A 27,090-nucleotide genomic window follows, 5' to 3' on the forward strand; every position below is an offset into this window, starting at 1 on the left:
CCCCCTGTCCCCCGTCTCCCCCTGTCTCCCCTGTCTCCCGTCTGCAGACACCCGCACCACACTCCCCCGTCTCCCGTCTCCCCCCTGTCTAAACCCCTGTCTCCCCCTGTCTCCCCCTGTCTCCCCCTGTCTGGCAACACCCCAACCACACCCCCTGTCTCCCCTGTCTCCCTGTCTCCCCCTGTCTCCCCTGTCTGTGCCCCCCCACCCCCCTGTCTCCCCTGTCTCCCCTCCCCCCGCTCCCCCTGTCTCCCCCGTCTCCCCCTGTCTCCTGTCTCCCTGTCTGGGCACCCCAACACCCCCCTGTCTCCCCTGTCTCCCCCTGTCTCCCCTGTCTGGTATAGACACCCCCACCACACTCCCCCTGTCTCCCCTGTCTCCCCTGTCTGCTGTCTCCCCGACACCCCCTGTCTCCCCCTGCCCCCTGTCTCCTGTCTGGTCTGACACCCCACCACACTCCCCTGTCTCCCCCTGTCTCCCCTCCCCCTGTCTCCCTGTCTGGCCCACCAGCCTCCCCTGTCTCCCCTGCTCCCTGTCTGGTATAGACACCCCCGTCACACCCCTGCTCCCCTGTCTCCCCTGTCTGGTTATAGACAACACCCCCACCGCCACCCCCTGTCTCCCCTGTCTCCCCCTGTCTGGTATAGCCCCCACCACACTCCTGTCTCCCTGTCTGGTTAGACACCCCCCCACCTCCCCTGTCTCCCCTGTCTCCCCCTGTCTCCCCTGTCTGGTATAGACACCCCACCACACTCCCCTGTCTCCCCTGTCTCCCTGTCTGGTATGACACCCCCACCAACCCCCCCCTGTCTCCCCCTGTCTCCCCCTGTCTCCCCCTGTCTGGTATAGACACCCCCACCACACTCCCTGTCTCCCCTGTCTCCCCTGTCTCCCCCTGTCTGGTATAGACACCCCCACCACACCCCCTGTCTCCCCCTGTCTCCCCCTGTCTGGTATAGACACCCCACACCCCCCCTGTCTCCCCCCTGTCTCCCCCTGTCTCCCCCTGTCTGGTATAGACACCCCCACCACACTCCCCCTGTCTCCCCTGCTCTCCCCTGTCTGGTAAGACCCCCACCACCTCCCCCTGTCTCCCCCTCTGTCTCCCCCTGTCTCTGGTGCAGATACCCCCACCACACTCCCCTGTCTCCCCCTGCTCCCCTGTCTGGTATAGACACCCCCACCACCCCCTGTCTCCCCTGTCTCCCCTGTCTCCCCCCGTCTCCCCCTGTCTGGTGAATTTTATATTTTTTACTGACGACATGATTGTCGGTTTCATATCTTCATATTAAAACGTCAGTTCTACTTTAAAGCTGCAAAATGTAACCTGACAGACAGTTGAAGTCAGAAGTTTACATACACCTTAGCCAAATACATTTAAACTCAGTTTTTCACAATTCCTGACATTTAATCCTAGTAAAGATTCCCTGTCTTAGGTCAGTTAGGATCACCACTTTATTTTAAGAATGTGAAATGTCAGAATAATAGTAGAGAGAATGATTTATTCCAGCTTTTATTTATTTCATCACATTCCCAGTGGGTCAGAAGTTTACATACACTCAATTAGTATTTGGTAGCATTGCCTTTAAATTGTTTAACTTGGGTCATACGTTTCGGGGAGCCTTCCACAAGCTTCCCACAATAAGTTTGGTGAATTTTGGCCCATTCCTCCTGACAGAGCTGGTGTAACTGAGTCAGGTTTGTAGGCCTCCTTGCTCGCACACACTTTTTCAGTTCTGCCCACATATTTTCTATAGGATTGAGGTCAGGGCTTTGTGATGGCCACTCCAATACCTTGACTTTGTTGTCCTTAAGCCATTTTGCCACAACTTTGGAAGTATGCTTGGGGTCATTGTCCATTTGGAAGACCCATTTGCGACTAAGCTTTAACTTCCTGACTGATGTCTTGAGATGTTGCTTCAATATATCCACATAATTTTCCTTCCTCATGATGCCATCTATTTTGTGAAGTGCACCAGTCACTCAACTTAGTGTATGTAAACTTCTGACCCACTGGAATTGTGATACAGTGAATTATAAGTGAAATAATCTGTCTGTAAACAATTGTTGGAAGAATTACTTGTGTCATGCACAAAGTAGATGTCCTAACCGACTTGCCAAAACTATAGTTTGTTAACAAGACATTTGTGGAGTGGTTGAAAAACGAGTTTTAATGACTCCAACCTAAGTGTATGTAAACTTACGACCAACTGTAGATACAGTGGGGGAAAAAAAGTATTTAGTCAGCCACCAATTGTGCAAGTTCTCCCACTTAAAAAGATGAGAGAGGCCTGTAATTTTCTTCATAGGTACACGTCAACTATGACAGACAAATTGAGAGAAAAAAAATCCAGAAAATCACATTGTAGGATTTTTAATGAATTTATTTGCAGATTATGGTGGAAAATAAGTATTTGGTCACCTACAAACAAGCAAGATTTCTGGCTCTCACAGACCTGTAACTTCTTCTTTAAGAGGCTCCTCTGTCCTCCACTCGTTACCTGTATTAATGGCACCTGTTTGAACTTGTTATCAGTATAAAGACACCTGTCCACAACCTCAAACAGTCACATCCAAACTCCACTATGGCCAAGAACAAAGAGCTGTCAAAGGACACCAGAAACAAAATTGTAGACCTGCACCAGGCTGGGAAGACTGAATCTGCAATAGGTAAGCAGCTTGGTTTGAAGAAATCAACTGTGGGAGCAATTATTAGAAATGGAAGACATACAAGACCACTGATAATCTCCCTCGATCTGGGGCTCCACGCAAGATCTCACCCCGTGGGGTCAAATGATCACAAGAACGGTGAGCAAAATCCCAGAACCACACGGGGGGACCTAGTGAATGACCTGCAGAGAGCTGGGACCAACGTAAAAGCCTACCATCAGTAACACACTACGCCGCCAGGGACTCAAATCCTGCAGTGCCAGGCGTGTCCCCTGCTTAAGCCAGTACATGTCCAGGCCCGTCTGAAGTTTGCTAGAGTGCATTTGGATGATCAAGAAGAGGATTGGGAGAATGTCAGATGAAACCAAAATATAACTTTTTGGTAAAAACTCAACTCTCGTGTTTGGAGGACAAAAGAATGCTGAGTTGCATCCAAAGAACACCATACCTACTGTGAAGCATGGGGGTGGAAACATCATGCTTTGGGGCTGTTTTTCTGCAAAGGGACCAGGACGACTGATCCGTGTAAAGGAAAGAATGAATGGGCATGTATCGTGAGATTTTGAGTGAAAACCTCCTTCCATCAGCAAGGGCATTGAAGATGAAACGTGGCTGGGTCTTTCAGCATGACAATGATCCCAAACACACCGCCCGGGCAATGAAGGAGTGGCTTCGTAAGAAGCATTTCAAGGTCCTGGAGTGGCTCTAGCCAGTCTCCAGATCTCAACCCCATAGAAAATCTTTGGAGGGAGTTGAAAGTCTGTGTTGCCCAGCCGACAGCCCCAAAACATCACTGCTCTAGAGGAGATCTGCATGGAGGAATGGGCCCAAAATACCAGCAACAGTGTGTGAAAACCTTGTGAAGACTTACAGAAAACGTTTTGACCTGTGTCATTGCCAACAAAGGGTATATAACAAAGTATTGAGAAACTTTTGTTATTGACCAAATACTTATTTTCCACCATAATTTGCAAATAAATTCATTAAAAATCCTACAATGTGATTTTCTGGATTTTTTTCCCTCATTTTGTCTGTCATAGTTGACGTGTACCTATGATGAAAATTACAGGCCTCTCTCATCTTTTTAAGTGGGAGAACTTGCACAATTGGTGGCTGACTAAATACTTTTTTTCCCCACTGTATGTCATTCTCATTGAAAGCAAGTCTAAAAAGGGGTAGATCTGTTCTATGTGCTCTATTTCTATTTCTAGGCTTCCCGTTCTTAAGTTGAGTTTTTGCGTCTTTTACTTTCGGTTTTGTCCACCAGCTTTAAACAGCTGAATTTTTGGTTATGGAATAGATATTTAACAGCAATTTAGATGGTACAATGATTCTCTACACTATACTTGCTTGTTTTGTCACAAACTGAAGTTAGGCTAACTATTACAATTTTAGCAACCAGGAAATGGCGGAGTGATTTCTGCATAGTGCACCTTTGAAGACTGAATCCATATTAGGGGAAACACATACACATACGCACAATATCACACATGCACACACACTTTCACAAAATACGATATTGCTACTATTTATTATTATTATTTATCCTGCTGCTAGTCACTTTATACCCCTGCGTACATGTACAGATTACCTCAACTTCCACCGTATCCCTGCACATTGTTAATATGGTATAGAACTGACCCTGGAACTGTCCCTGTATATAGCTACTGACCCTGGAACTGTCCCTGTATATAGCTACTGACCCTGGAACTGTCCCTGTATATAGCTACTGACCCTGGAACTGTCCCTGTATATAGCTACTGACCCTGGAACTGTCCCTGTATATAGCTACTGACCCTGGAACTGTCCCTGTATATAGCTACTGACCCTGGAACTGACCCTGTATATAGCTACTGACCCTGGAACTGTCCCTGTATATAGCTACTGACCCTGGAACTGACCCTGTATATAGCTACTGACCCTGTATATAGCTACTGACCCTGGAACTGTCCCTGTATATAGCTACTGACCCTGGAACTGACCCTGCTATAGCTCGACTGTCCCTGTATATAGCTACTGACCCTGGAACTGACCCTGTATATAGCTACTGACCCTGGAACTGACCCTGTATATAGCTACCCGACCCTGGAACTGTCCCTGTATATAGCTACTGACCCTGGAACTGTCCCTGTATATAGCTACTGACCCTGGAACTGACCCTGTATATAGCTACTGACCCTGGAACTGTCCCTGCATATAGCTACTGACCCTGGAACTGTCCCTGTATATAGCTACTGACCCTGGAACTGTCCCTGTATATAGCTACTGACCCTGGAACTGACCCTGTATATAGCTACTGACCCTGGAACTGACCCTGTATATAGCTACTGACCCTGGAACTGCCCCTGTATATAGCTACTGACCCTGGAACTGTCCCCTGTATATAGCTACCGACCCTGGAACTGACCCTGTATATAGCTACTGACCCTGGAACTGACCCTGTATATAGCTACTGACCCTGGGAACTGACCCTGTATATAGCTACTGACCCTGGAACTGACCCTGTATATAGCTACTGACCCTGTAAATAGTCACCTGACCACTATACGCTACTGACCCTCCATCACACTGTACCCTGCACATTGTTAATATGGTCCCTGGAACTGACCCTGTATATAGTCACCTGACCCCTGTATACATATCTACCTCCCATCACTCAGTATCCTGCACATTGTTATATGGTATACCTGGAACTGACCCTGTATATAGTCACCCTGACCCCTATACATATCTACATGACTCCAGTATCCCTGCAATTGTTATATGGTACTGGAACTGACCCTGTATATAGTACTCACCCTTGACCCCTATACATATCTACCTCCATCACTCCAGTATCCCTGCACATTGTTAATATGGCTGGAACTGACCCTGTATATAGTCACCTGACCCTATACATATCTACCTCCATCACTCCAGTATCCCTGCACATTGTTAATATGGTACTGGAACTGACCCTGTATATAGTCACCTGAAGTGTCACTTACCCCTATACATATCTACCTCCATCACTCCAGTATCCCTGCACATTGTTAATATGGTACTGGAACTGACCCTGTATATAGTCACCTTACCCCTATACATATCTACCTCCATCACTCCAGTATCCCTGTCCCCTTACCCCTATACATATCTACCTCCATCACTCCAGTATCCCTGTCACATTACGCTAATATGGTACTGCAACTGACCAGTATCATAGTCACCTGACCCCTATACATATCTACCTCCATCACTCCAGTATCCCTGCACATTGTTAATATGGTACTGGAACTGACCCTGTATATAGTCACCTGACCCCTATACATATCTACCTCCATCACTCCAGTATCCCCTGCACATTGTTAATATGGTACTGGAACTGACCCTGTATATAGTCACCTGACCCCTATACATATCTACCTCCATCACTCCAGTATCCCTGCACATTGTTAATATGGTACTGGAACTGACCCTGTATATAGTCACCTGACCCCTATACATATCTACCTCCATCACTCCAGTATCCCTGCACATTGTTAATATGGTACTGGAACTGACCCTGTATATAGTCACCTGACCCCTATACATATCTACCTCCATCACTCCAGTATCCTTGCACATTGTTAATATGGTACTGGAACTGACCCTGTATATAGTCACCTGACCCCTATACATATCTACCTCCATCACTCCAGTATCCCTGTCACCTTACTCCTATACATATCTACCTCCATCACTCCAGTATCCCTGCACATTGTTAATATGGTACTGGAACTGACCCTGTATATAGTCACCTGACCCCTATACATATCTACCTCCATCACTCCAGTATCCCTGTCCCCTTACCCCTATACATATCTACCTCCATCACTCCAGTATCCCTGTCCCCTTACCCCTATACATATCTACCTCCATCACTCCAGTATCCCTGTCCCCTTACCCCTATACATATCTACCTCCATCACTCCAGTATCCCTGTCCCCTTACCCCTATACATATCTACCTCCATCACTCCAGTATCCCTGCACATTGTTAATATGGTACTGGAACTGACCCTGTATAGAGTCACCTGACCCCTATACATATCTACCTCCATCACTCCAGTATCCCTGCACATTGTTAATATGGTATTGGAACTGACCCTGTATATAGTCACCTGACCCCTATACATATCTACCTCCATCACTCCAGTATCCCTGCACATTGTTAATATGGTACTGGAACTGACCCTGTATATAGTCACCTGACCCCTATACATATCTACCTCCATCACTCCAGTATCCCTGCACATTGTTAATATGGTATTGGAACTGACCCTGTATATAGTCACCTGACCCCCTATACATATCTACCTCCATCACTCCAGTATCCCTGCACATTGTTAATATGGTACTGGAACTGACCCTGTATATAGTCACCTGACCCCTATACATATCTACCTCCATCACTCCAGTATCCCTGATATCTACTCTCCCAGTATCCCTGTCACCTTACCCCCTATACATATCTACCTCCATCACTCCAGTATCCCTGCACATTGTTAAGGAACCAAGTCATGACCCCTATACATATCTACCTCCATCACTCCAGTATCCCTGCACATTGTTAATATGGTACGGAACTGACCCTGTATTAGTCACTGACCCTATACATATCTACCTCCATCACTCCAGTATCCCTGTCCCCTTACCCCTATACATATCTACCTCCATCACTCCAGTATCCCTGCACATTGTTAATATGGTACTGGAACTGACCCTGTATAAAGCTCATATTCTTCTGTCTTATTTCTCCTGTTTTTATTTTGTGTTGATTCAGTGCTTTTTTTAAAAGATCCTATTCTGGATTCTCTATTTTGTACCTTGATATTAAACTCTGCATAGTGAACTCGTAAGGAAGAATTCGCTGTATGGTTTACAACTGTTCTTTTCTGTGCATGTTAGAAATCCCCCAACCCGATTACCCCGTAGTCAGGTCCTCCCAGCTCCTTGATCCTGACCTCCCAGTGACCTTTCTCTCTCAGCAGCTTATTGATCTCATCGTTCAGGTCCCGGATCTTAAACTCTCCCAGACCAGCTAGCAGAGAGAATAACAGGGAAACACATGGATGAGGTTATGCTCTTCATTCATTTATATTTTTACATTTTAGTCATTTAGCAGACGCTCTTATCCAGAGCGACTTACAGTTAAGTGAGTGCATACATTTTTCATAAACATTTACTAACGGTTCAATGTCACATGTAGGACAACTCACCGTTTTGAATTTGAGCAACTTTCTTGGAGATCTCACTGATAATCTGTCGTCTCCACTTCTCTGCTTTAGGCAGCTCCGTACATTCTGAGGCCAGAAACGGTCTCCTCTCCTGGAACAGTCAACAGACATGTCAGGATAACACAACACAAGAGCCACGACCACTGAAGACTTTATGATGATTAGTGAACTCTCTGGGATAATAAAGCTGAACGTTTTAATCATTCTCCATCATAATCATCATCCTCACCCTGACTTTGCCCTCCTCCATCTGAGCATTTCTGAACCGGGCCAAGGCCGTCCTGGGGAGACAAGGTGTATTTCATAAGTTAATACAAATACATACTGATACATAATACATTCATGAGCAGTACTTAGAGTAGCCAAATAGAAAAAGTAGCCAGCCAGGTGCCCCCGGGCTGGGTTAAATTTTCTTTTCCTATTTTGGTGGCCTCTGGTGCATTTTTTTTGCCTTGATTCAATCTGAAATACAGAGAAATTATTGAATACTTTGAGTTTACCTCTCAGAATGGAAAAATGAGTTGTGGTATTGTGAATAAAGACATGACTTTACAATTTAAATAACAGAAAATGTCTGAATTCAGTGTATTGTCAGTTGTTTTGGATATCGTTTCAGTGTATTGTCAGTTGTTTTGGATATCGTTTCAGTGTATTGTCAGTTGTTTTGGATATCGTTTCAGTGTATTGTCAGTTGTTTTGGATATCGTTTCAGTGTATTGTCAGTTGTTTTGGATATCGTTTCAGTGTATTGTCAGTTGTTTTGGATATCGTTTCAGTGTATTGTCAGTTGTTTTGGATATCGTTTCAGTGTATTGTTAGTTGTTTTGGATATCGTCTAGGACTATACGATCAGGACTATTTTCTAAGTAAAAGAACAGTAAACCTTTAACATTTAACCTGTCTTCTCTTGAGATTTAAGTCTTATTTACAGTTTTACTGCAAGATATGAATTGCCACAAAGATGTTTGTTTTTCAAATTATGAATTTTATTAAAACAGACAAAGTAAGTAAATAGCCCCACATTATCTTAAAATCAATTAAAGGTTTTGTTTTTTTAACACTTTATTCAGTAACCGTAGACTGGGTAGATGACATGAAATATATTGTAATATACTATGAAATATTGAATGTTCTGAGTCCACAACCTTAAACCACATCAGGAGACCACTTTTGAGGTCTGGGAAAATCTAGAAAATGTTGATTTGTGGTTTTAGTTCCCCTTTAATTCAAGTCTACACCTAGCAAGAGGCTGTTGTTTAGCAGTGTTTTTGTAGTGACCATGTCATGGTAGAGTTCGCCAAACTAATACCCACTGGATTGATGAAAATAATCATATCATTCTGCCAGGTTAGCATAGGCTACTTTGTAGTTAACATTTTATTGAGAAGGTTTTTGGGAAAGCCTTTCCCTCTACCAGAAGACTGTTTTCATTAGCATCATCGCTAACGGCTACACACAGACAGGGGCATTCCTGTTGCCTCTTCAGAAGTTTGCAGGAAATACGAATCACTGAAGCATTCGGTTCCTGTCTTATGATAAACTTGGGAAAATTAATATACACTGCTCAAAAAAATAAAGGGAACACTAAAGTAACACATCCTAGATCTGAATGAATGAAATAATCTTATTAAATACTTTTTTCTTTACATAGTTGAATGTGCTGACAACAAAATCACACAAAAATGATCAATGGAAATCAAATGTATCAACCCATGGAGGTCTGGATTTGGAGTCACCCTCAAAATTAAAGTGGAAAACCACACTACAGGCTGATCCAACTTTGATGTAATGTCCTTAAAACAAGTCAAAATGAGGCTCAGTAGTGTGTGTGGCCTCCACGTGCCTGTATGACCTCCCTACAACGCCTGGGCATGCTCCTGATGAGGTGGCGGATGGTCTCCTGAGGGATCTCCTCCCAGACCTGGACTAAAGCATCCGCCAACTCCTGGACAGTCTGTGGTGCAACGTGGCGTTGGTGGATGGAGCGAGACATGATGTCCCAGATGTGCTCAATTGGATTCAGGTCTCGGGAACGGGCGGGCCAGTCCATAGCATCAATGCCTTCCTCTTGCAGGAACTGCTGACACACTCCAGCCACATGAGGTCTAGCATTGTCTTGCATTAGGAGGAACCCAGGGCCAACCGCACCAGCATATGGTCTCACAAGGGGTCTGAGGATCTCATCTCGGTACCTAATGGCAGTCAGGCTACCTCTGGCGAGCACATGGAGGGCTGTGCGGCCCCCCAAAGAAATGCCACCCCACACCATGAGTGACCCACCGCCAAACCGGTCATGCTGGAGGATGTTGCAGGCAGCAGAACGTTCTCGACGGCGTCTCCAGACTCTGTCACGTCTGTCACATGTGCTCAGTGTGAACCTGCTTTCATCTGTGAAGAGCACAGGGCGCCAGTGGCGAATTTGCCAATCTTGGTGTTCTCTGGCAAATGCCAAACGTCCTGCACGGTGTTGGGGTGTAAGCACAACCACCACCTGTGGACGTCGGGCCCTCATACCACCCTCATGGAGTCTGTTTCTGACCGTTTGAGCAGACACATGCACATTTGTGGCCTGCTGGAGGTCATTTTGCAGGGCTCTGGCAGTGCTCCCCCTGCTCCTCCTTGCACAAAGGCGGAGGTAGCAGTCCTGCTGCTGGGTTGTTGCCCTCCTACGGCCTCCTCCACGTCTCCTGATGTACTGGCCTGTCTCCTGGTAGCGCCTCCATGCTCTGGACACTACGCTGACAGACACAGCAAACCTTCTTGCCACAGCTCGCATTGATGTGCCATCCTGGATGAGCTGCACTACCTGAGCCACTTGTGTGGGTTGTAGACTCCATCTCATGCTACCACTAGAGTGAAAGCACCGCCAGCATTCAAAAGTGACCAAAACATCAGCCAGGAAGCATAGGAACTGAGAAGTGGTCAGTGGTCACCACCTGCAAAACCAGTCCTTTATTGGGGGTGTCTTGCTAATTGCCTATAATTTCCACCTGTTGTCTATTCCATTTGTATTGTCAATCAGTGTTGCTTCCTAAGTGGACAGTTTGATTTCACAGAAGTGTGATTGACTTGGAGTTACATTGTGTTGTTTAAGTGTTCCCTTTATCTTTTTGAGCAGTGTATTTTCAATACATTCAGTTGATTCCCTATTAAGGTTAATACATTTTAGAAAATTGTTGAATTCCGTTTTAATGTGTGGATTCTGTGAGGACCCTAATGATCATATCTGGACCAGAATGAGGCTCTCCACTACCTGTTGTTCCTGCAGTGATGATTCACCATCTGCATAGCATGTTTTCATTATTTATCTGCAGATAATCATCAAAAAGTCTACCAGTAGCCTATGCAAAATAGGGAGCCAAATGAACGGCTTTCTCACCGATGCGAATCAGTATGCTACACTGACTGACGAGACGATAGTCACTCACTTTAGCGTCATTGTCTGGCAAGCCCCTACATCCTAAGAAAGGACACCTAGGAAATATTTTGGTTTACTTGTCCTGATGCGATACCATGGACATACAGTGCATTCGGAAAGTATTCAGACCCCTTGACTTTTTCCACTTTGTTACGTTACAGCCTTATTCTAAAATGAATTAAATTGTTTATTCCCCTTCATCAATCTACACACAATACCCCATAAAACAGGTTAATACATTTGCTAAAAAAAACGGATACACATTTACATGAGTTCAGACCCTTTACTCAGTACTTTGTCGAAGCACCTTTGGCAGTGATTACAGCCTCAAGTCTTCTTGGGTATGACGCTACAAGCTTGACACACCTGTATTTGGGGAGTTTCTTCCATTCTTCTCTGCAGATCCTCTCAAGCTCTGTCAGGTTGGATGGGGAGCGTCACTACACAGTTATTTTCAGGTCTCTCCAGATATGTTCGATCAGGTTCAAGTCCGGGCTCTGGCTGGGCCTCTCAAGGACATTCAGAGACTTGTCCTGAAGCCACTCCTGCGTTGTCTTGGCTGTGTTCTTAGAGTCGTTGTCCTGTTGGAAGGTGAACCTTCACCTCAGTCTGAGGTCCTGAGGGCTCTGGAGCAGGTTTTCATCAAGGATCTCTCTGTACTTTGCTCTGTTCATCTTTCCCTCGATCCTGACTAGTCTCCCAGTCCCTGCCGCTGAAAACCATCCCCACAGCATGATGCTGCCACCACCATGCTTCACCATAGGGATGGTGCCAGGTTTCCTCCAGACGTGACACTTGGCATTCAGGCCAAAGAGTTCAATCTTGGTTTCATCAGACCAGATAATCTTGTTTCTCATGGTCTGAGAGTCCTTTAGGTGCCTTTTGGCAAATTCCAAGCGGGCTGTCATGTGCCTTTTACTGAGGAGTGGTTCCATCTGGCCAATCTACCATAAAGGCCTGATTGGTGGAGTGCTGCAGAGATGGTTGTCCTTCTGGAAGGTTCTCCCATCTCCACAGAGGAACTCTATAGCTCTGTCAGAGTGGCCATCGGGTTCTTGGTCACCTCCCTGACCAAGGCTCTTCTCCCCCGATTGCTCAATTTGGCCAGGCGGCCAGCTCTAGGAAGAGTCTTGGTGGTTCCAAACTTCTTCCATTTAAGAATGATGGAGGCCACTGTGTTCTTGGGGACCTTCAATGCTGCAGAAATGTTTTGGTACCGTTCCCCAGATCTGTGCCTCGACACAATCCTGTCTCTGAGCTCTACGGACAATTCCTTTGACCTCATGGCTTGGTTTTTGCTCTGACATGCACTGTCAACTGTGGGACCTTATATAGACAGGTGTCCAATCAACTGACTTTACCACAGGTGACTCCAATCAAGTTGTAGAAACATCTCAAGGATCAATGGAAACAGGATGCACCTGAACTCAATTTCAAGTTTCATAGCAAAGGGTCTGAATACTTATGTAAATAAAGTATCTGTTTTTTATTTTTAATACATTTGCTAAAATGTCTAAAAATCTGTTTTCGCTTTGTCATTATGGGGTATTGTGTGTAGATTGATGAGGATTTTTATTTATTTAATCAATTTTAGAATAAGGCTGTAACGTAACAAAATGTGGAAAAAGTTAAGAGGTCTGAATACTTTCCGAATGCACTGTATAACCACGTTGCATGATTTATGAATGGCAAAGGGATAAAGGAGATCGACTTTATTCAGTTTTACACCTTATATAAACTAGTCAACACTCGCTATTCAGTTGTCAATCAACGCTCAGTAAATAGACTACTGTGCACTACGACTCCACATGGCTGGCTATGTGAAACACGCAAAATAAAATAAATGAATGTGTCAGAAAACAATCATTAGGCTAAGAGGATTGACTCATCGTTACATGGGACCAGCATCATGCTCCCTCCTCGGTGTAACCAGAGATCTGTATATAATGAGGAGATGCTCACGTCTCCACCCTAACAATGGGAGCTCCCTCCTCGGTGTAACCAGAGATCTGTATATAATGAGGAGATGCTCACGTCTCCACCCTAACAATGGGAGCTCCCTCCTCGGTGTAACCAGAGATCTGGATATAATGAGGAGATGCTCACGTCTCCACCCTAACAATGGGAGCTCCCTCCTCGGTGTAACCAGAGATCTGGATATAATGAGGAGATGCTCACGTCTCCACCCTAACAATGGGAGCTCCCTCCTCGGTGTAACCAGAGATCTGGATATAATGAGGAGATGCTCACGTCTCCACCCTAACAATGGGAGCTCCCTCCTCGGTGTAACCAGAGATCTGGATATAATGAGGAGATGCTCACGTCTCCACCCTAACAATGGGAGTTGTTGTCCCAAAGGCAGGAGAATAATAATCAAATATAAGACAAGCACACTATGTTCAATGCATATACTTACATGGCCTTCTCCGCATTACGAGCCTGTTAGAAAGGAAACAATAAAAGGGTCAATCCATTTGAATCCAATCCCTTTTTGACAGAACCCCTTTTGATTTGAACAAAACTTTCCATACATATTTGGCCATTTTAGAAGTGCTCAGAAAGTGCATTTTTGGACATAAATGCCAAAACATTCAAAAGATAACAGGGTATGATATTAACTTTTTTAGCCACTTGTCCATGCCCCCCCATGGGCCAAAAGGGTGACTGAAAACTAGTACATAGCAGGGTTCGGAAATAATTTTATGCGCTTGGTTGGTGACCACCGCCATAGATTATGTTATCGACCCCTAGCGGCCAGCTAAAACTAATTACAAAAAATGTACAATAAAAAAAGACTGCTACGCATTTAGCTGGCATGCTACAGGAGGGACGAGAGGAATCATGACATTGACTAAATATATTTAGTGGAGACAAATCTGTTATAGCCTGTTCCACTCTGGTGGAGCTGTGGTACTATAGAGATGTGTAGTAGCCTAGGTATATCTGGTCTATCTGTGGTACTATAGAGATGTGTAGTATCCTAGGTCTATCTGGTTATCTGTGGTACTATAGAGATGTGTAGTATCCTAGGTCTATCTGGTCTATCTGTGGTACTATAGAGATGTGTAGTAACCTAGGTATATCTGGTTATCTGTGGTACTATAGAGATGTGTAGTATCCTAGGTCTATCTGTGGTACTATAGAGATGTGTAGTAACCTAGGTCTATCTGGTTATCTGTGGTACTATAGAGATGTGTAGTATCCTAGGTCTATCTGGTCTATCTGTGGTACTATAGAGATGTGTAGTATCCTAGGTCTATCTGGTCTATCTGTGGTACTATAGAGATGTGTAGTATCCTAGGTCTATCTGGTTATCTGTGGTACTATAGAGATGTGTAGTAACCTAGGTCTATCTGGTCTATCTGTGGTACTATAGAGATGTGTAGTATCCTAGGGCTATCTGGTTATCTGTGGTACTATAGAGATGTGTAGTAACCTAGGTCTATCTGGTCTATCTGTGGTACTATAGAGATGTGTAGTATCCTAGGTCTATCTGTGGTACTATAGAGCTGTGTAGTATCCTAGGTCTATCTGGTCTATCTGTGGTACTATAGAGATGTGTAGTATCCTAGGTCTATCTGGTTATCTGTGGTACTATAGAGATGTGTAGTATCCTAGGTCTATCTGGTTATCTGTGGTACTATAGAGATGTGTAGTATCCTAGGTCTATCTGGTCTATCTGTGGTACTATAGAGATGTGTAGTATCCTAGGTCTATCTGGTCTATCTGTGGTACTATAGAGATGTGTAGTATCCTAGGTCTATCTGGTCTATCTGTGGTACTATAGAGATGTGTAGTATCCTATGGTCTATCTGTGGTACTATAGAGATGTGTAGTATCCTAGGTCTATCTGTGGTACTATAGAGATGTGTAGTATCCTAGGTCTATCTGTGGTACTATAGAGATGTGTAGTAACCTAGGTATATCTGGTTATCTGTGGTACTATAGAGATGTGTAGTATCCTAGGTCTATCTGGTCTATCTGTGGTACTATAGAGATGTGTAGTAACCTAGGTCTATCTGGTTATCTGTGGTACTATAGAGATGTGTAGTATCCTAGGTCTATCTGGTCTATCTGTGGTACTATAGAGATGTGTAGTAACCTAGGTCTATCTGGTCTATCTGTGGTACTATAGAGATGTGTAGTATCCTAGGTCTATCTGTGGTACTATAGAGCTGTGTAGTATCCTAGGTCTATCTGGTCTATCTGTGGTACTATAGAGATGTGTAGTATCCTAGGTCTATCTGGTTATCTGTGGTACTATAGAGATGTGTAGTAACCTAGGTCTATCTGGTCTATCTGTGGTACTATAGAGATGTGTAGTATCCTAGGTCTATCTGGTCTATCTGTGGTACTATAGAGATGTGTAGTATCCTAGGTCTATCTGGTCTATCTGTGGTACTATAGAGATGTGTAGTATCCTAGGTCTATCTGGTCTATCTGTGGTACTATAGAGATGTGTAGTATCCTAGGTCTATCTGTGGTACTATAGAGATGTGTAGTATCCTAGGTCTATCTGGTCTATCTGTGGTACTATAGAGATGTGTAGTAACCTAGGTATATCTGGTTATCTGTGGTACTATAGAGATGTGTAGTAACCTAGGTCTATCTGGTCTATCTGTGGTACTATAGAGATGTGTAGTATCCTAGGTCTATCTGGTTATCTGTGGTACTATAGAGATGTGTAGTAAGCTAGGTCTATCTGTGGTACTATAGAGATGTGTAGTAACCTAGGTATATCTGGTCTATCTGTGGTACTATAGAGATGTGTAGTAACCTAGGTCTATCTGGTCTATCTGTGGTACTATAGAGATGTGTAGTATCCTAGGTCTATCTGGTTATCTGTGGTACTATAGAGATGTGTAGTATCCTAGGTCTATCTGGTCTATCTGTGGTACTATAGAGATGTGTAGTAAGCTAGGTCTATATGTGGTACTATAGAGATGTGTAGTAACCTAGGTCTATCTGTGGTACTATGGAGATGTGTAGTATCCTAGGTCTATCTGGTTATCTGTGGTACTATAGAGATGTGTAGTAACCTAGGTCTATCTGGTCTATCTGTGGTACTATAGAGATGTGTAGTATCCTAGGTCTATCTGTGGTACTATAGAGATGTGTAGTAGCCTAGGTCTATCTGGTTATCTGTGGTACTATAGAGATGTGTAGTAAGCTAGGTCTATCTGTGGTACTATAGAGATGTGTAGTAAGCTAGGTCTATCTGTGGTACTATAGAGATGTGTAGTAACCTAGGTCTATCTGGTTATCTGTGGTACTATAGAGATGTGTAGTATCCTAGGTCTATCTGGTTATCTGTGGTACTATAGAGATGTGTAGTAGCCTAGGTCTATCTGGTTATCTGTGGTACTATAGAGATGTGTAGTATCCTAGGTCTATCTGGTTATCTGTGGTACTATAGAGATGTGTAGTATCCTAGGTCTATCTGGTTATCTGTGGTACTATAGAGATGTGTAGTAACCTAGGTCTATCTGGTTATCTGTGGTACTATAGAGATGTGTAGTAACCTAGGTCTATCTGGTCTATCTGTGGTACTATAGAGATGTGTAGTAACCTAGGTCTATCTGGTTATCTGTGGTACTATAGAGATGTGTAGTATCCTAGGTCTATCTGGTCTATCTGTGGTACTATAGAGATGTGTAGTAACCTAGGTAGTGGTACTATAGAGATGTGTAGTAACCTAGGTCTATCTGGTTATCTGTGGTACTATAGAGATGTGTAGTATCCTAGGTCTATCTGGTCTATCTGTGGTACTATAGAGATGTGTAGTAACCTAGGTATATCTGGTTATCTGTGGTACTATAGAGATGTGTAGTATCCTAGGTCTATCTGGTCTATCTGTGGTACTATAGAGATGTGTAGTATCCTAGGTCTATCTGGTCTATCTGTGGTACTATAGAGATGTGTAGTAACCTAGGTATATCTGGTTATCTGTGGTACTATAGAGATGTGTAGTAGCCTAGGTCTATCTGGTTATCTGTGGTACTATAGAGATGTGTAGTATCCTAGGTCTATCTGGTCTATCTGTGGTACTATAGAGATGTGTAGTAACCTAGGTATATCTGGTTATCTGTGGTACTATAGAGATGTGTAGTATCCTAGGTCTATCTGGTCTATATGTGGTACTATAGAGATGTGTAGTAGCCTAGGTATATCTGGTTATCTGTGGTACTATAGAGATGTGTAGTATCCTAGGTCTATCTGTGGTACTATAGAGCTGTGTAGTATCCTAGGTCTATCTGGTCTATCTGTGGTACTATAGAGATGTGTAGTATCCTAGGTATATCTGGTTATCTGTGGTACTATAGAGATGTGTAGTAGCCTAGGTATATCTGGTCTATCTGTGGTACTAAATAGATGTGTAGTAACCTAGGTATATCTGGTTATCTGTTGTACTATAGAGATGTGTAGTATCCTAGGTATATCTGTGGTACTATAGAGATGTGTAGTATCCTAGGTCTATCTGTGGTACTATAGAGATGTGTAGTATCCTAGGTCTATCTGTGGTACTATAGAGATGTGTAGTAAGCTAGGTCTATCTGTGGTACTATAGAGATGTGTAGTATCCTAGGTCTATCTGGTTATCTGTGGTACTATAGAGATGTGTAGTATCCTAGGTCTATCTGGTCTATCTGTGGTACTATAGAGATGTGTAGTATCCTAGGTCTATCTGGTTATCTGTGGTACTATAGAGATGTGTAGTATCCTAGGTCTATCTGGTTATCTGTGGTACTATAGAGATGTGTAGTATCCTAGGTCTATCTGTGGTACTATAGAGCTGTGTAGTATCCTAGGTCTATCTGGTCTATCTGTGGTACTATAGAGATGTGTAGTATCCTAGGTCTATCTGGTTATCTGTGGTACTATAGAGATGTGTAGTAAGCTAGGTCTATCTGTGGTACTATAGAGATGTGTAGTATCCTAGGTCTATCTGGTTATCTGTGGTACTATAGAGATGTGTAGTATCCTAGGTCTATCTGGTCTATCTGTGGTACTATAGAGATGTGTAGTATCCTAGGTCTATCTGTGGTACTATAGAGATGTGTAGTAACCTAGGTCTATCTGGTCTATCTGTGGTACTATAGAGATGTGTAGTAACCTAGGTCTATCTGGTCTATCTGTGGTACTATAGAGATGTGTAGTATCCTAGGTCTATCTGTGGTACTATAGAGATGTGTAGTATCGTAGGTCTATCTGTGGTACTATAGAGATGTGTAGTAACCTAGGTCTATCTGGTTATCTGTGGTACTATAGAGATGTGTAGTAACCTAAGTCTATCTGTGGTACTATAGAGATGTGTAGTAACCTAGGTCTATCTGGTCTATCTGTGGTACTATAGAGATGTGTAGTAACCTAGGTCTATCTGGTCTATCTGTGGTACTATAGAGATGTGTAGTAACCTAGGTCTATCTGGTTATCTGTGGTACTATAGAGATGTGTAGTATCCTAGGTCTATCTGTGGTACTATAGAGATGTGTAGTATCCTAGGTCTATCTGTGGTACTATAGAGATGTGTAGTAACCTAGGTCTATCTGGTTATCTGTGGTACTATAGAGATGTGTAGTATCCTAGGTCTATCTGGTCTATCTGTGGTACTAAAGAGATGTGTAGTATCCTAGGTCTATCTGGTTATCTGTGGTACTATAGAGATGTGTAGTATCCTAGGTCTATCTGGTTATCTGTGGTACTATAGAGATGTGTAGTATCCTAGGTCTATCTGGTCTATCTGTGGTACTATAGAGATGTGTAGTATCCTAGGTCTATCTGTGGTACTATAGAGATGTGTAGTAACCTAGGTCTATCTGGTCTATCTGTGGTACTATAGAGATGTGTAGTAACCTAGGTCTATCTGTGGTACTATAGAGATGTGTAGTATCCTAGGTCTATCTGTGGTACTATAGAGATGTGTAGTATCCTAGGTCTATCTGTGGTACTATAGAGATGTGTAGTAACCTAGGTCTATCTGGTTATCTGTGGTACTATAGAGATGTGTAGTAACCTAAGTCTATCTGTGGTACTATAGAGATGTGTAGTAACCTAGGTCTATCTGGTCTATCTGTGGTACTATAGAGATGTGTAGTAACCTAGGTCTATCTGGTCTATCTGTGGTACTATAGAGATGTGTAGTAACCTAAGTCTATCTGTGGTACTATAGAGATGTGTAGTAACCTAGGTCTATCTGTGGTACTATAGAGATGTGTAGTATCCTAGGTCTATCTGTGGTACTATAGAGATGTGTAGTAACCTAGGTCTATCTGGTCTATCTGTGGTACTATAGAGATGTGTAGTAACCTAAGTCTATCTGTGGTACTATAGAGATGTGTAGTAACCTAGGTCTATCTGTGGTACTATAGAGATGTGTAGTAACCTAGGTCTATCTGGTCTATCTGTGGTACTATAGAGATGTGTAGTATCCTAGGTCTATCTGTGGTACTATAGAGATGTGTAGTATCCTAGGTCTATCTGTGGTACTATAGAGATGTGTAGTAACCTAGGTCTATCTGGTCTATCTGTGGTACTATAGAGATGTGTAGTAACCTAAGTCTATCTGTGGTACTATAGAGATGTGTAGTAACCTAGGTCTATCTGTGGTACTATAGAGATGTGTAGTAACCTAGGTCTATCTGGTTATCTGATGGGCTGTAAATCATCAGGGCTCCAGAGCAACTCTCTTTTCCACAGAACTGGATCACAATAAACTGATCCCATGTTTTCCTCCTCTCTTAATAGGCCTAGGCTAGTATATGTGTTGTAGCAGGTTGCCCATTGGAAATAAGGCTAGTATATGTGTTGTAGCAGGTTGCCCATTGGAAATAAGGCTAGTATATGTGTTGTGGAAATAATGCAGGTTGCCCATTGGAAATAAGGCTAGTATATGTGTTGTAGCAGGTTGCCCATTGGAAATAAGGCTAGTATATGTGTTGTAGCAGGTTGCCCATTGGAAATAAGGCTAGTATATGTGTTGTAGCAGGTTGCCCATTGGAAATAAGGCTAGTATATGTGTTGTAGCAGGTTGCCCATTGGAAATAAGGCTAGTATATGTGTTGTAGCAGGTTGCCCATTGGAAATAGGCCTAGGCTAGTATATGTGTTGTAGCAGGTTGCCCATTGGAAATAAGGCTAGTATATGTGTTGTGGCAGGTTGCCCATTGGAAATAAGGCTAGTATATGTGTTGTAGCAGGTTGCCCATTGGAAATAAGGCTAGTATATGTGTTGTAGCAGGTTGCCCATTGGAAATAAGGCTAGTATATGTGTTGTAGCAGGTTGCCCATTGGAAATAGGCCTAGGCCAACTACGCATTTCTTTCCTCCGCTGTAGCCTCAGTTTTATTTAGACTCCTCATTAGATTTTCCCATCTTGGTATTGTTTGTTCAATTTCACTTCTTGTGGTCTAAAATATTTGTCATTCAAAATAAATCTGTGAATGAGAATAGCATAGACAGACCTTCAGAATTATTCCCATTTAAAAGCTGCAACTTTAGGACATTAAACACTATTCGAATAGTTTGGAAAATAATCTTCAGAACTTTAATTTGTCTTAATGCTTTTATGACATTTCAATTAGTAGGATTAGGCTTTTGGTCGTTTGGTTCGCAATGGCAAGGAAGGATTTTACCTGGCCTCGCATGCATGCACCTTTCTGCCTTATAATGCTTTGCTCAACTGTAAGGTTTGTTCAAAATTCGATTTTAATATATGGCTATTGTTTCTTCCATCTCTCTCATTATTACCTTAGGCCTCTCATGTTTTGGGGTTATTCAAAAACAACTAAAATCATTCTGAGATAGCCTAGAACTCTGTTAGATTCAATAATTGTTTGATCATGAAATAGTGCGGCAGGAGAAATCTTTCATACATTCAACTGAGTGTCTTAATATACCAGATCATAATCATATCAAACGGAGAGGAAATAGAACATATGGCCTCCAACAACAACAACACACTGGAGTGTCCTCTATAACAACAACAACAACAACACGACACTGGAGTATCCTCTATAACAACAACACGACACTGGAGTGTCCTCTATAACAACAACAACAAGACACTGGGGTGTCCTCTATAACAACAACAACAACAAGACACTGGAGTGTCCTCTATAACAACAACAACAAGACACTGGAGTGTCCTCTATAACAACAACAAGACACTGGAGTGTCCTCTATAACAACAACAACAAGACACTGGAGTGTCCTCTATAACAACAACAACAAGACACTGGAGTGTCCTCTATAACAACAACAACAAGACACTGGGGTGTCCTCTATAACAACAACAACAAGACACTGGAGTGTCCTCTATAACAACAACAACAAGACACTGGAGTGTCCTCTATAACAACAACAACAAGACACTGGAGTGTCCTCTATAACAACAACAACAAGACACTGGGGTGTCCTCTATAACAACAACAAGACACTGGAGTGTCCTCTATAACAACAACAACAAGACACTGGAGTGTCCTCTATAACAACAACAAGACACTGGAGTGTCCTCTATAACAACAACAAGACACTGGAGTGTCCTCTATAACAACAACAACAAGACACTGGGGTGTCCTCTATAACAACAACAAGACACTGGAGTGTCTCTATAACAACAACAAGACACTGGAGTGTCCTCTATAACAACAACAAGACACTGGGGTGTCCTCTATAACAACAACAAGACACTGGAGTGTCCTCTATAACAACAACAAGACACTGGAGTGGCCTCTATAACAACAACAAGACACTGGGGTGTCCTCTATAACAACAACAACAACAAGACACTGGAGTGTCCTCTATAACAACAACAACAAGACACTGGAGTGTCCTCTATAACAACAACAACAAGACACTGGAGTGTCCTCTATAACAACAACAACAAGACACTGGAGTGTCCTCTATAACAACAACAACAAGACACTGGGTGTCCTCTACAACAACAACAAGACACTGGAGTGTCCTCTAAATAACAACAAGACACTGGAGTGTCCTCTATAACAACAACAAGACACTGGAGTGTCCTCTATAACAACACAACAACAAGACACTGGGGTGTCCTCTATAAAAAACAACAACAAGACACTGGAGTGTCCTCTATAACAACAACAAGACACTGGAGTGTCCTCTATAACAACAACAAGACACTGGAGTGTCCTCTATAACAACAACAACAAGACACTGGGGTGTCCTCTATAACAACAACAACAAGACACTGGGGTGTCCTCTATAACAACAACAAGACACTGGAGTGTCCTCTATAACAACAACAACAAGACACTGGAGTCTAGTGTCCGCTAGAAAAATACACTTCAGCTATTGGCCCAGATCATCCAACATTCGAGAGAGAGAGAACAACATTTTCTGACCTGATATTTTGCGCTGCTTTGGTGAGACTAGCTCTGACTACATTGTTCCCTTGCTTTGTGTAAATATAACATATTCAGTGAAATAGGCTATAGCAAATAGGAATATGGGAAATTTACTCAGAAAGTCAACCATGCACTGCGCTGCCTGATCCAAGTAATAGTTTGATATTGTGATTTTTTACTTGTCCATTCGGACAACTGAAATCTATATTCTGGTTATCAGACATTTATTTATTTATTTATTTTTTACCCCAGACAAGCAGACAAGCCTTAATTTTATTTTATTTATTATTAACTTGTATTTATTCAGAGTAGCCCAATTGAGACCAGGGTCTCATTCCCAATGGTGTACTGAGTACCTACATTTTGTCACAACATGAAGAACAATTTAGATTACAATTAAAACAAGAATAAAAATAACAAGGCACAACCTCAACACCACAATGTCAACAAATAAACCACTACCATCAATCGAAACAACTGCAATCCTCAATGAATTCACTCACCAGAGTCCTAAAATGCCCAAGCGGCACGAGGGAATCAAGATGCAAGGAATTTTGTAGGTTATTACCTAAATTGGTCAAGACCAGAGGGACCTCAAGAGTTAACCAATCTTGCTAGCGGGTTTGGTAGCTCATTCTTTTATATGTTAGCAACAGAGTTATGTACAGTGGGGAAAAAAAGTATTTAGTCAGCCACCAATTGTGCAAGTTCTCCCACTTAAAAAGATGAGAGAGGCCTGTAATTTTCATCATAGGTACACGTCAACTATGACAGACAAAATGAGATTTTTTTTCTCCAGAAAATCACATTGTAGGATTTTTTATGAATTTATTGGCATATGACGGTGGAAAATAAGTATTTGATCAATAACAAAAGTTTCTCAATACTTTGTTATATACCCTTTGTTGGCAATGACACAGGTCAAACGTTTTCTGTAAGTCTTCACAAGGTTTTCACACACTGTTGCTGGTATTTTGGCCCATTCCTCCATGCAGATCTCCTCTAGAGCAGTGATGTTTTGGGGCTGTCCGCTGGGCAACACAGACTTTCAACTCCCTCCCAAAGATTTTCTATGGAGTTGAGATCTGGAGACTGGCTAGGCCACTCCAGGACCTTGAAATGCTTCTTACGAAGCCACTCCTTCGTTGCCGGGCGGTGTGTTTGGGATCATTGTCATGCTGAAAGACCCAGCCACGTTTCATCTTCAATGCCCTTGCTGATGGAAGGAGGGTTTCACTCGAAAATCTCCACGATACATGGCCCTATTCATTCTTTCCTTTACACGATCAGTGCGTCCTGGTCCCTTTGCAGAAAAACAGCCCCCAAAGCATGATGTTTCCAACCCCATGCTTCACAGTAGGTATGGTGTTCTTTGGATGCAACTCAGCATTCTTTGTCCTCCAAACATGACGAAGTTGAGTTTTTTACCAAAAAGTTATATTTTGGTTTCATCTGACCATATGACATTCTCCCAATCCTCTTCTGGATCATCCAAATGCACTTCAGACGGGCCTGGACATGTACTGGCTTAAGCAGGGGGGACACGTCTCGCACTGCAGGATTTGAGTCCCTGGCGGCGTAGTGTGTTACTGATGGTTGGCTTTGTTACTTTTGGTCCCAGCTCTCTGCAGGTCATTCACTAGGTTCCCCAGTGGTGGTTCTGGGATTTTTGCTCACCGTTCTTGTGATCATTTTGACCCCACGGGGTGAGATCTTGCGTGGAGCCCCAGATCGAGGGAGATTATCAGTGGTCTTGTATGTCTTCCATTTCCTAATAATTGCTCCCACAGTTGATTTCTTCAAACCAAGCTGCTTACCTATTGCAGATTCAGTCTTCCCAGCCTGGTGCAGGTCTACAATTTTGTTTTTGGTGTCCTTTGACAGCTCTTTGGTCTTGGCCATTGTGAAGTTTGGAGTGTGACTGTTTGAGGTTGTGGACAGGTGTATTTTATACTGATAACAAGTTCAAACAGGTGCCATTAATACAGGTAACGAGTGGAGGACAGAGGAGCCTCTGAAAGAAGAAGTTAAGGTCTGTGAGAGCCAGAAATCTTGCTTGTTTGTAGGTGACCAAATACTTATTTTCCACCATAATTTGCAAATAAATTCATAAAAAATCCTACAATGGGATTTTCTGGATTTTTCTTTCCTCAATTTGTCTGTCATAGTTGACGTGTACCTATGATGAAAATTACAGGCCTCTCTCATCTTTTTAAGTGGGAGTACTTGCACCATTGGTGGCTGACTAAATACTTTTTTCCCCACTGTACGTTGGAAGCTTGTGTAGTAGGGCTTTGGAAATAAAAAGGGAGTAATGAATTGATCTACAGGACTTTAATGAGGACCAGTCAACATTTTGATACAGAATGCAGTGGTGAGGGGGGCCCGTGTAGCTCAGTTGGTAGAGCGTGGCGCTTGCAACGCCAGGGTTGTGGGTTCGATTCCCACGGGGGCCAGTATGAAAAAAAAAAATAATGATGCACTCACTAACTGTAAGTAGCTCTGGATAAGAGCGTCTGCTAAAATGACTAAAATGTAAAACATTAAAAAATGTGAGTATTAAAACCGTCACCAGTGATAAAACGAATGTGGCATCCAAAAGTTTAAGAGTAGTGGCTGTAGTTGACTGTACAATCTGCTTCCTGCTATTTAGGGAGAGGCAAGATCTATAAATAAATAAATAAAACACTTTAAATCTTAACTTTTTAACTAGCTCAAATCCCTGAGCAGACTAGTTGTCAAATCTGTTGATGTGGCCTTGAGCAAGGCACTTTACCCTAATTGCTCCTGTAAATCCCTCTGGATAAAAGCGTCTGCTAAATGACTAAAATGTAAATGTATGCAATAAGGGTCAACTTTGAGCACCTATTTCTCATGAATGTTTTGGCAACCAGGTCCAAAAAGTCACCTTCTGACCACATCTTCCATGGGCAAACATGTATGGAACGTTTTGTTTAAATCAAAAGGGATGCTGTCAAGTTAGTTGCGCTTTTCTTATAGCATTTACCAAAATTACATCAAGGGAAATTATCCACCATCAGTGGACAACATTTCTGAACATCATATCATTCCTGACCCCGCTAGCAGAGTTGATGTTGCATGAACGATGACTTCTTCTCACTTTCCAGAGGTTAACCTAGTCACACATATTCCATACAGTACAGCTATGGAAGTCAGTAGTTCCACATCGTTCATGAGAAATTAACTCAAAAAATGTGCTAGATAGCTAGTTAGTCAAGGATTTCTTTAATTTTTTATGTGTGATAGCAAGCTAGCTTCTAGGGCTAGCAGCTAAAGTTAGCCAGCTAGCTAGCAAGCTAATAGCAAGATTGTTAGCTACATTAACCTGTTAAATTATTACTTATCTCTGACTAAATAAATCAACTACGTTTATTACTTACCATATGTATTGATTATCTAGCTAAAATAGTTACTTCAGTCTTTGAACACCTCTTCCAAAACGTTTGCTAGATGTTTTTCACAAGTTGAAAGCGGGTGCACCAAAGACAGTACAGTATGAAGAGAGGCTGAAACTGCTCCTCCAATAGAAATCCCCGATCAGACGTCATGGCAACGTCATAAACTCATGCGCAGAAACTAGTCATCGGGTCTAACGGTCGTCTCGTGCCGAACTGCGCATGTGCAAGAAGTCAAACCAAAGACACTCCTTCGATATAAAGTTGTTTTTGACGAACAACGAAAACGTGTCAATTTGTCACTTTCACGAGGTTGGAGTAAGAACATGTTCAACTACTTAAGACATTGTCTCGAATCTAGGCTGTGTCTTTAGATTTCGAGAAAATTAACAACTAAGGAAGTATTTTTCACTTTTCTCAACGACTTCTCAAACCACAATCTCTGGCCTGGTTTGTTTCGCAATTGTTCCCGGAAGTCTCGCGAAGCTGCGCCTCTGGGTTTAGAAACTCTGTGGGTGCACGCTGCGAAACCAACAGGAAGTAGAACGTTGCATTCTGGGTCAAAGTTGAAAGTTGACGCGAAAGCACTCAAACATGATTTTTGTTTTCAGCCACGTTGAAATAATGTTTTAGCTTATACATAGCGCATTTTTTTAATGAACAGATAGTCCAGATTTGTTGAAAAGCCTTCATAGGCAATCGAAGTGAATCTCATGGTGTAAGCTGTTTCTTTATTTTTGTATGACTCTGACAAAAACGGTTTATGTTGCATTCTTTCTGTGCATTTTTACCTCAGCTGCCTACATTCATGATATATTGTGGGTATATTGTAAGAATGCTACACAAAACTGTGAATATTGCGTAGCCATCACGTCTAAGAATTGTCCTGATGGTGCTTGTTTACTATTCACACAGCTGAAATAGACTAGATAACAGTTACGTTTGGTCATGGTGATACAAA

General features: G+C 42.7%; 1 protein-coding gene across 1 annotated transcript in view; it reads right to left on the reverse strand.

Moving 5' to 3' along the window:
- Positions 1-26,242, reverse strand: part of isy1 (ISY1 splicing factor homolog) — a 70,824-nt gene extending 44,582 nt beyond the window's left edge. Inside the window, exons 1-5 of the mRNA XM_041873321.2 lie at positions 26,115-26,242; positions 13,759-13,781; positions 8,154-8,205; positions 7,907-8,015; positions 7,616-7,728 (exon numbers count right to left, since the gene is read on the reverse strand). Coding sequence (XP_041729255.1) covers positions 7,616-7,728; positions 7,907-8,015; positions 8,154-8,205; positions 13,759-13,781; positions 26,115-26,117 — 300 coding nt within the window. The 5' untranslated portion in view covers positions 26,118-26,242. The remainder of the gene's footprint in view (positions 1-7,615; positions 7,729-7,906; positions 8,016-8,153; positions 8,206-13,758; positions 13,782-26,114) is intronic.
- Positions 26,243-27,090: the final 848 nt, after the last annotated feature.

The sequence above is a fragment of the Coregonus clupeaformis genome, unplaced genomic scaffold (genome assembly GCF_020615455.1).
Source record: "Coregonus clupeaformis isolate EN_2021a unplaced genomic scaffold, ASM2061545v1 scaf0212, whole genome shotgun sequence".
Taxonomy (NCBI): Eukaryota; Metazoa; Chordata; class Actinopteri; order Salmoniformes; family Salmonidae; genus Coregonus; species Coregonus clupeaformis.